This window comes from Oryza glaberrima, chromosome 1, assembly GCF_000147395.1.
Source record: "Oryza glaberrima chromosome 1, OglaRS2, whole genome shotgun sequence".
In the NCBI taxonomy this organism is placed as follows: domain Eukaryota; kingdom Viridiplantae; phylum Streptophyta; class Magnoliopsida; order Poales; family Poaceae; genus Oryza; species Oryza glaberrima.
The window spans coordinates 20,405,524-20,416,245 of record NC_068326.1 but is presented as its reverse complement, the minus strand read 5'-3'; the positions used below and the strand labels follow the sequence as shown (position 1 = coordinate 20,416,245).

Here is a 10,722-nt window from a genome sequence, read left to right as displayed (position 1 = left end):
CTACAACTACGGATCAATGATGAAGAATGACTGGCCAGAATGGTTGGAGAAGCTAGGATAAGGTTTAGGCTAAGATTGAGACAAGACAGGCTGCACGTACCATAGCCTTTGTCACATTTGCCACGACGAGTACCGTGGAGACGGCCCAAATTCGTTCGCAAATAGGTGTACGATCAACTGCAAAACTTCTGTACAACCTGTACTTCCAGCGAACGAAGATGCAATCAAGGAGTACTGGTAAACAATCAACCAGCCTTTGAGGCAATCAAACAATGAAGAGTTCACGCCGACGACAGAGCAAACAACTAAACTGCAGGTCTGCAGGACAATAACAAATCACAATAGTAATATGGAGATGCTGCAAGTGTTATTTGAATTCAATCATCTCCGGGAATCTGTATCCTAGTTGTAAATTGAACTGTATATATCTTGAATTTGAAAACAAACAGCTGCCCAAATTATGTTTTACACTCCATCGCATTGCACTGCTGACCCAAAAAAAAGAACTAGCAAAATCTTTCTATTCTAGCGGGGCTAAAAGAATCGCTACTTTGTCGGGGGATTTTGTACCAAGAAGCGGCGGTGGTGTGATCGATCGATCGATGGTCAGAAGAAGGTGGTTCCGGCGAAGCCGCGGTGGAGGAGGTTGTGGGCGATGTTGTCCCTGGCGCGCTTGGCGGCCTCGGAGCGGACGGGGGTCTCCGGCGAGGTCTCGTCGTCGACGAGCTCGAACCGGAGCTCCGGCTCGAGCTCCTCGCCGCGCGTCTCGCAGATGTTGTGGAGGACGCAGCAGGCGCCGAGCACGACGGGGAGGTCCTGGAGCTTCACCTCCGTGCGCTTCTGGAGGCACGCCCACCGCGCCTTGAGGCGGGCGAACGCGTCGACGGCGACGCGGCGGAGGTCGCCCACCTTCTCGTTGAAGGCGTGCTGCGTCCACGTCAGGTTCTGGTGCGTGTAGGGGACGAGCACCCAGTCCATGAGCGGGTAGCTGGCGCCGCCGACGAGGCAGGCGCTGTGCATCATCCCCGCCGCGGCGCGCTGGTGCAGCATGGACTTCTCCAGCACCTGGTCGTCCGGCATGGACCCCGGCCAGCCGATGCACACGTCGGTGAAGGCGCCGTCGGGGCCGACCACCCCCTGGAGCGTGATGGAGTAGGATGTCTTCTGGTTGCGCTCCGTGTGGCGGCGGTTGAAGTAGGCGGCGACCGAGATCTTGGGTGCGATGATGGGGATGTGGGTGGTGTACATGGCGCCGATCACGCCCGGGACGCCGTACGCCGCCTGGAACCTCTCCTTGAAGGCGGCGGCGGCGGCCTCGTCGGGCCACTGGAGGAAGCGCGGCATGAGGACGGACTTGATGGCGGCGCACACCTCGAGGACGAGCTTGTGGCAGGTGGAGATCCCGAGGCCGAAGCGCTTGGAGACGAGGCGGAGCGGCTCGCCCGTGGCGAGGCGCCAGATGCAGACGGCGACGCGCTGGCGCACGGGGATGGCGGCGCGGAGCATGGTGTCCTCCTTGGCCACCGCGGAGCCCAGCGCCTCGCAGATCATGTCGAACGTCTCGCGCCCCATCCGGAACGCGCGGCGGAACTCCTCCTCCGGGTAGTCCGGGCTGTTGCATTTGTCCCACCACGCCCGCGACCGGTCCTTCACCCACAGCCGCCGCTGGTGGTGCCCCGCGCCCCCGCCGCCGCTCGCCCGCGACGGCGACGCCGACGCGGAGGCCGTCTCGGCGGCCCCTTCCTCGGTAGCCACGACCGCCGCCGTGGCGGCCGACGCGGCGAGGCGCGAGCGCTTGGACCGCGCGGCGGCGTCCGACTCCGCGGCGGCGTCGAAGCTCCCCTCCATCTTGGCGTAGTAGTCCATCATGGCCTGCGACTTGTGGTCGGCGTTGGACTCGAGCAGCGCGAGCTCCCGGCGGGAGGCGTCGGCGGCGCCGGCGCGGTCGGAGTGCTCCTCCGCCTCGAGCGCGGCGAGCGAGGTGAGTATCTTGGCGATGGACCGCTTCCTGCCGTTTCCCCCCTCACCGTCCCCTCCAGGCCCATCCTTCCTGGACGCGGCGGGGGCGCCGCCGTCCGCCCCATCCCCTCCTCCTCCCCTCTTCCGCTTCCGTCCACCGTTGGTCATAGCGGCGGCGTCGTCGAGGCCGAGCGGCGACGCGGCGGCGGCGGCGGCGTCCTGGAAGAAAGAGTAGTAGAAGGCGTAGTCGTCGTCCCCTCCTCCTCCACCGCTGCTGGGGCGGGCGCCGGATGTGGATCTCATATACGCACGCACGCGGGGTTTCGCCTCGAAAGTCCAAGGCCACGCACCTCACCTCACCTCTCCTCTCTCCGCGCTCACGTTTGGCGCTCGCGTCGCGTCGCGTCGCGGTGTTGGTGGCGTGTGCGCGTCAGGAGACGGAAGGCGAGCGTCTCTCTTGCGATGGTGGTGGTGGATGAGAGGATCGGAGGAGACTGGTGTGAAATGGGGGGGAGGCATATATAAATACGGCGTGATCCGGTGATGTTGACGGGGAGGGGGAGGATGACGGCGAGGTGGGAACGCGGTGGGGGTGATGACGCGGGGTTGCTTTCGGGACAAGGAAGGGGGGGAAGGGGAGACCTGCTCTCTCTCTCTCTCTCTCTCTCTCTCTCTGCGTGCGTGTGCGCGCGGCGTTTGTGTGTGTGGTGCAGGAAACGGCGGGGAAGGTGACCGCGTGTGTTGTGTTGGGGTGGGTGGGGGCGTGGAGATGCGTGCCCTGGGGCTGGGGGTGACGCGGTTTCGGTCGCGCAGGTGGGGGATAGCGGTGGTGGTCTGGATAGGCTGGCCTGGCACGACACCGCGTGGACCGGGGGGGGCGTGGCGTGGCGTGGCGTGGCGTGCGGTCAGGGGGAGCGGCGAGGGGAGGCCACCGCGCGCGCGCACCGCACAGCAGCATATCATCCTCGCGCCGCGGGGGGGTGGTGGTGGGGACGCGACGCACGGGGATGACGGGATGCGACGCGCGGTCAAACCGGCGACGAATCGCCCATGCCATGTCGGCGTGGCAGCGTAGGAAAAAAACGTTTTTACTGCTTCTTTGACGGTCGGGGACGCGACGCGAGAATGGACGAGGGCATACCCGTATTTTCTAATGAGACAAAACGTGTTATTAGTGAATAAAATTTAATTTATATGTAAAATTTTTATATTTGTGTGTAGCAGTTTAAAAGTAAACGTTGAAAGAATTTCAGTTTTTACTTTGATTTATTAGGCCAAGGGATGGGGGGCTATGAGGTGTCGTGGTAGACAACGGCATCACGGTAACAACAAGGAGAAACCGCGGCGGCGCGTCGAGCACTTTTCTTGGGGCTCAGCCGACATGCCTCGTGCCGTCCGTTGGCGCTGACGTTTCGGGAGAGGCGGAGAAAGGCCACGTTGCTTGCCGTGCTGTACATGTTCCGCTCTATCTGCTGCACAGCTATCTGCCGAGGCGGTGCCGGTGTACACAGCAAAACTACCCATGAACTAGTAGTACTATACTTGCGTCAATCAATTTGTTTTTTAGGTATAAATTAGTATTAAAAAAATGGGTAACTGTCTGTTTCTAATCAAGGTCTCTGGCAAAAGAAAATAATCCAAACTTCTTTTCAAACTTCCAACTTTTCCATCACATCAAAACTTTTCTACAGACACAATCTTTCAATTTTTTCATTATATCGTTTTAATTTCAACAAAACTTTCAATTTTAACGTGAAATTAACACACCCTGACCTGCACATTAGTGGTTTGCAAAGTGCACGGGGAAAGGATCATTGCTGACCAATCAGCATATATATGTGTGCGTGCATGCGTCTAGTCAATGAGTTCAGATGTTTTTTTAGAGTTCAACATGTTTGATGTAGACTCAATCCCAAATATTCTTTCGTTTGACACTCTTGGTACAATAGAGTTATCGGATAGACCAACCCAACCAGCCAAAGGTGCTGCTAAATTATCGTAGAGACACATTTTTTTATGATGAAACGAATTCATGACACTGCTCTTGCCGAATTAAAATCAAGCACCATACTGGTACTTACTTCTACGAGTGCCAACCATATCTATCTGCGAAAACACGAGGCCTGGAATATCAGCTTAACTTCAGTGCAGGTCCAAAAAGTTTGCCTTCAGGTTCGTGAGCGTGCCAGTTGATTTGATCCTGCAATCAACAAGAAATAAAGACAAAGAAACCGCGGTTAAATCCATAAACAATATCCGATCGGCTAGTTGCCGATGACATATCATTTATCTTTGAGCCGATGTCATATGTAGGTCGATCGGCGATCATGAATAAATAAGAAAGAACTAAATCTACTTGATCGGCTGTAGATATTAACAATATATAATCCTTATGTCGATATATACTTAAATCAAGTGATTGGGATAGATCGGTCGCCATGCCGAGACAGTATAAATCACTTGGATCGAAATATATATTAACAACAAGACTATATATGTTCATAGTATAGCCGATCAGATAGATCTAGTATGTATCGGCTAATACTCCGATACCGCTCTATATTAAGATATCAAAGCAAGTAAAATATATCAAACAAAAGCCTAATATACTTAAATACAGCAAGATCTTAACATAAAGGGCGGATTTAACATGTCAATCAAGCATATAAGATAAAAGTAGTTAAATCAGGTAAGATCGGCTGAAACCCCGATACTACCCTAATCGGCAACCAAAGACAGGCTAGAGATTAAGATTCTAATCACGACTTATAAGGTCAAACTCAACTGATGCAGCTATAAGTATGTAAAGAACAATAATATCTAGACAATCAAGCCGTTGGAAGTTTTATAGAGTGGTGGATACCCTATATAATCTAAGTCAACGTTGGTATTTAACCTAATTGGCTGCCTTCTCACAGTAGGTGTTAGCCGATTGAGGGTTAAATAACAATATTGTCGAAGATTATATAAAATATATGATAACTCGACGAATTACATAAACAAGATTAGAGTATCATAACGATGGAAGCACTAATCCCGAGAACGCAAGCCGCCATAACAAGTTTTACCTCTAGTTGAAGATCGAAAGCAAGAACTCGTCGAAACAAAACGAAAGTAAAAGGGTGGCGATGCGCCGAGATTGTATTGAACGTGTGTTAGATTGATTACATGGGGCTCGGGATCTATTTATACCCGAGATTTACAAAATATGTCCGTGTCGGACATGACTCTTATCTCTAACAAACTCTAAGATACCATAAGTCTTTGTGGCGGACTTTTGCCTAAACATATCTCTAAGGAAATTACATGAAAAATCCTAATTAATATATACAATTGCCTTCTCAGGACTATATCCATGCGTGGCAATCCTCATGAAGCACATTAACTCAATCCGACAACGTATGTCGTGTCATATTGTCGGATTCGGCTCAATCGGCTAACCTTGTCCAATTTGGACTCTGCTGATTCTGGTCGCAGCCGATTCGGACTTTAGTCGATTCTTTCTCTATTTGTGGAACGATCTCCATCTTGGATTCCGCTTCGACTTTATATCTATCTCCGATACTGAAATTACCAAATTTGGTTGTTAACACTATCGAACTAAGGCCGAGTTTAGTTCCAAACTTCTTCTTCAAACTTCCAACTTTTTCATCACATCAAAACTTTCCTACACACACAAACTTTCAACTTTTCCATCACATCGTTCCAATTTCAACCAAACTTTGGAATTTGGCATAATACCCCTTTGGAATTGGGCATAATACCCCTAGTGTGTGTTCCTTTCCTGGTATAGATCATCCAGGCACATGCTTATATATGAAGCTCTTAAATTACACGCGTTTTGAAAAAAAAAACTTTCTTAGTCAATATTGTTAGAAAATTTTCAAAATCAACTCTCTTAATTATGAGCGAAAACAGATAGGATACTTTTCGGTCTGATCGGCTTTATATACGAGTACGATATATCGTATTGAAGATATGGTAAGCTTTTTTTGAAAAAAAATCCAATATGAATTAGGATATGATATTCATAAAATCCAGTACATGTGAATTGTTTTTAAGTTATATCACCACACTACATGGATTAGATCATACAACATCATCAGCCGTTCAAAATGGCTCATATATATATGTTTTTTTTTAAGTTAGGGTGTGTATAGTTCACGCCAAAATTGAAAGTTTGGTTAAAATTAGAACGATGTGACGGAAAAGTTAGAAGTTTATGTGTGTAGGAAAATTTTGATGTAATAGAAAAGTTCAAAGTTTGAAGAAAAAGTTTGGAACTAAACAAGGGCTTAGAGACTTTCTCACTAGTTTGGGAGCCTAATTGGCTTCGTGGCTTAATGATAAATTTTTGTTTGTTACCTTTGTTGTGTTGTATGCATATTCATGTATCATCTAATAACTTGAATCCATTCCTAAGCTGAGCTCCTTCTAACTCCATACCATTTTTGGTATTTGCATCCGCACCAAACCTAGGGATGTGTTTAGTTCCACGCTAAAATTGAAAGTTTGAAGAAATTAGAATAATGTGAAGGAAAAGTTGAAAGTTTGTGTGTAGGAAAATTCGATGTGACGAAAAAGTTGGAAGTTTGAAGAAAAAAGTTGGAATCCAAACAAGGCCTAGATCGAAAAAAAATACGGTGTAAGATATGGAAACAATTTATCCATTTTAACTCACTCCATTTTCATTCCTATTTTCAGGTTTCTAATATTCAACTATTTCGTCTGTGCCCCTGAATCAATATTTGTTATAAACTCTTGTTTCATCCATAATTCATTAGCCTTTAGAACATCAGAACACAACTTAGGCTGTGTTCGTTGCTGTGTGTTGGGAACACATTTCCAGCACACGTAAAACGAAGTGGTCCATTAACACGTGATTAATTAAGTATTACCTACTTTTTTAAAAAAATGGAAATATGAATTTTTAAGCAATTTTCGTATAGAAACTTCTTACAGAAACGTACAGTTTAGCAGTTTAAAAAACGTGCACGTGGAACATAAGCTGGAGAAGTTAAGGAGAGAACTCAGCCTTAATCTTGCCTGTCAGTATAGAACATGGTGATCAGACCTTTGACAGCACCCAAAAAAGAACTTTTGTTAATGAAACCATCGCACTAGTGGACCAATAGAAAAAACAGGTTAAACTATTGAAAGTGCAACTGAGCAAGTATGAACCGGCACAGCTACTCGCAAAAAGGGAGGACAGAAGAAAGGAAGTATGAACAGGGAGAGGAAGACTTTGTACGGGTCGGTCAAACCGGACGCACATGTCCAGTTTGGGCAGCGCTTAGCTAGTGGCCGACTGGAAAAAGAAAAGGTCAACTATAAAAAAAGCGCAGCAGCAAAGGAGGAAAAATAAAAGGATAAAACCAATAATTAATTGTGGGGTAGGTAGAGAAAGAATTGTGCTGCTGCTCGCCATCAATGGCCGGGGAGGCCACACCATGTTCGGCCTGATCAGGTTTAATTAAGTTCTTGGTCAAATCGGGTTGGTTGTGATGACTGGCAAATATTTCTCCATCTGATCGATCCAACCGGACAAGTGCTGTATCCATGAATGAAATCGCCATTTTTTTCTGGGTCTCCGAGGTTGGCCGTGCTTTGGATGATCGATTTGAATGGCCATGTAGGATGATAATTATGTAGTACTATGGTGGTTCCATTGTTTGCTACAGGATGCCATACTTGAATTGGTCACAGGCAACCATACCCCGGCATATGGAAGGCATTTGATTCACATGCCTGATCTTTTTTTTTCTTCTCTTCTTTTGAAATTTAAACTGGTGATGATTATTCACTGAAGAATTGATACACGTACCAATCTCCCGAGGAAAAGAACAGACATTGCAATGCGCTGAAAGTTACTGTACCAAATAGATTTGCTAAACGTTAGTTGACTTTTTATGGCATGAAGATTATGACATTTTTGACATTTGGAGTATGTCATGATTAGTGATGTACCCCTTCTCCATGATGACATTTCAATGGTTGCCAGATTGAGCAATATGGGAGGAGGTAAAGGAGTCAGAGGAGGGAGCCGAGACAGGGGTTCCTGGATTTAGATGGGACTTGGAGTGGTGGTAGCTCCATAACAATACTACATGGATCAAACTGAGATAAGATGATAGATATGGCCCTAGCCAGTACCGGGCAATGCTAGACAGAGCAATAATAATGTGTTAAAAAGGAGAGTGTGTTGAGAGGAAGAGTGACTATTATTGGTAGAGCGGAGAAGCAACATGGTGGCTATTTTTCTGTAGGCAATCTTAGCGCAAATTTGGTGGGTGAAGTGAATTAGTGTATGTAGCAAACAGCTAGATATATTGTCCGACAAGCTTAGCAATTCGAGCATTGGGTTTTTGTGTGTGTAGGTGGGGGGAGTGAACGGAGAAGCAAAATATATTCATAGATAGATACTATATTAAATATTGGGACGTCCAACGCAAAATATCTTAAACTTCTAATGCTTTGTAAGAAAGGCAAGTGTTAAGAATATATTTAAAAAATAACTTTGGAGTGCTTGTAGGAAAAAACTTTAAATTGTACAATTTCTAGTGTCTACAGCAGCTTACAAATTTAACTAGCTACTAGTATGAGATTCATAATTTTTCAAGGGTAAAGTTACATTTCAAAAGGAATGGGTAGAACCAACAAATCCGTACTTGTAGCTGTCAAGGTTCACCGGCGTGAAACACATCTGCGATGCTGAAAGCCACGCATTGTCTGACGTGAATGAATCATTTGGCGCCCCCATACGGTCACCTACCGTCGCAATCCGCTGCTCCACGCGGTTTTGGTTGCGCGCAGGTGAGGCCCGTGTCTGTCTGTGTCTGGTGGTGAAAACTGGTGACCTCGTCACCGTGACGCCAGGCTGACGCGGCCCCCGCCTACGCCAACCCAACAAATGGCTACGGCAGAGCTGGCTGATCCGGGTAGTTAGCGTCGTGATCGTCATTACATTAACATAAGGGCAAGCAAACCGATCGAGTAGCCGGTGGTGCTGACTGCTGACTGAAGGAGATAGGCAGGGCATGAAGCGTTGACCGGCAAAGATTTTGGATGAATGAGAATGGGTGTAAGGGTCTTTTGGGGAAGTTATTCGGAAAAGCAGCTGGTTGATACTTTCGAGAATTTAGAAAAGATAGGAAAACCAACTTCTAACTTTTAATTTATTTTCTAGTTGATAGACAATTTCTTAGAATCTGAACGAAAATCTAGACTGTTTAGGAAAGCTTCTAATTTAGAAGAAGTTACAGCCATCCGAAGCTCCCAAACAGGCCTTATGTATAAATTCAGCTAGTGGGAATATTTTTTTTAATAAGGTATACGGTTGTTAGTAAAGAAAAATAGGCAAAACTTTTATTTATATATCTTAAACGATTTAAAAGGCAATATAAAAAAGGATGAAAAGAAGCTTCAAAATTAAGTTTTAGAATTTAAAATTAAGCTTTAGCAAAAAAAAAGAGAGACCCAGAAGTTTATCTTACGAGTATAGGTATGGATTTCCGGTGATTTGGATCCCTGAAAAATGACAGAACTAATACAGATTACACAACTCATTTGTCTCGGCTATTATGTGCTTGAAAATTTAAGCAGTGCTTAGTTATACTTAAATTGAGACCTTTTATAGTACTACCTCCGTTTTTTAATAGATGACGCTGTTGACTTTTTCTTATATGTTTGACCATTCGTCTTATTCAAAAAAATTTACGTAATTATAATTTATTTTATTATGAGTTGTTTTATCACTCATAGTACTTTAAGTATGATTTATATCTTATACATTTGCATAAATTTTTTTAATAAGACGAATGGTCAAACATGTGAGAAAAAGTCAATGGCGTAATATATTAAAAAACGGAGGGAGTATTTGCGAGGCACTTAAAGCTACTTGAAGGTGAAACAATATGCATCGTTGAATCGTTCATAAAGAGAGGGGTTCTCTTGAATTTGTGTTGTCCAGTTCTTTTCTTAGTGATGGCTAAAAGACAAGTAAAAGATCGATCTTAACTACTTTGTATTATAATCAGTAGAACAACCAAGAAATACGGTATAATTCAAGGCAAAATAAACCATGAAGTCGTTAGTCACATTCCTTATTTAAAAAAGACCTCCAACCTTGTATTCGACCTTACTCCATCCTCCCTAAAAAACGAATTTAGAATCGGATATAACATATTTTAGTAGTATATCCAGATTCGTATACCAGTATATGTCACATTCAGTATTAGATTGATTTTTTATGGGATAGAGGGAGTATCTCATAACTCGTGGCATATAGCTGCATCAACCCGTAATGACTTACGACGCCATTATTATCAAGTACCATATCATTTGCACTGTGCTTGCGTTGTACGTATGCCATTTTTACTCACTAAACTTCTAAAGCTCAATATGTAACTATGCCACATTATCCTCCACTAGCAATAATTACATATTTAACATCGTGCAAGCATACAAATCAACATACAAGTATATCTAATTATCTTCTCTCACATAATCTTCACAATATTTTAACAAATCTATCTACCATTTTTATAATATTTAATATATACTTATCAATATGTTCCGCATTAAATCGCGGGTATCATTAGTTTATTTTATGATATGTACCAATAAACTCTCATGTTTCATTATTATTTTACCTTTTTACTCCTAGCACAATGTTGAAAAATATATATTAAAAATTGCTTAGTAATTTTTATAACAAAGTTCGAAGAATCACCTACTATCCCACGGGATGGCCACCCTGGATGG

General features: G+C 45.1%; 1 protein-coding gene across 1 annotated transcript; it reads right to left on the bottom strand.

Annotated features, from left to right (window-relative positions):
- Positions 1–403: 403 nt before the first annotated feature.
- LOC127760527 (protein ANTAGONIST OF LIKE HETEROCHROMATIN PROTEIN 1-like) lies at positions 404–2,466 on the bottom strand. The gene has a single exon (XM_052284809.1). The coding sequence runs from the start codon at positions 2,260–2,262 to the stop codon at positions 607–609; it is 1,656 nt and encodes a 551-aa protein (XP_052140769.1). The 5' UTR covers positions 2,263–2,466; the 3' UTR covers positions 404–606.
- Between the last annotated feature and the right edge of the window lie 8,256 nt (positions 2,467–10,722).

Bases quoted from the DNA above. Each gene is read 5' to 3' on its own strand.
- LOC127760527 (XM_052284809.1), bottom strand. From the start codon at position 2,262: ATGAGATCCACATCCGGCGCCCGCCCCAGCAGCGGTGGAGGAGGAGGG.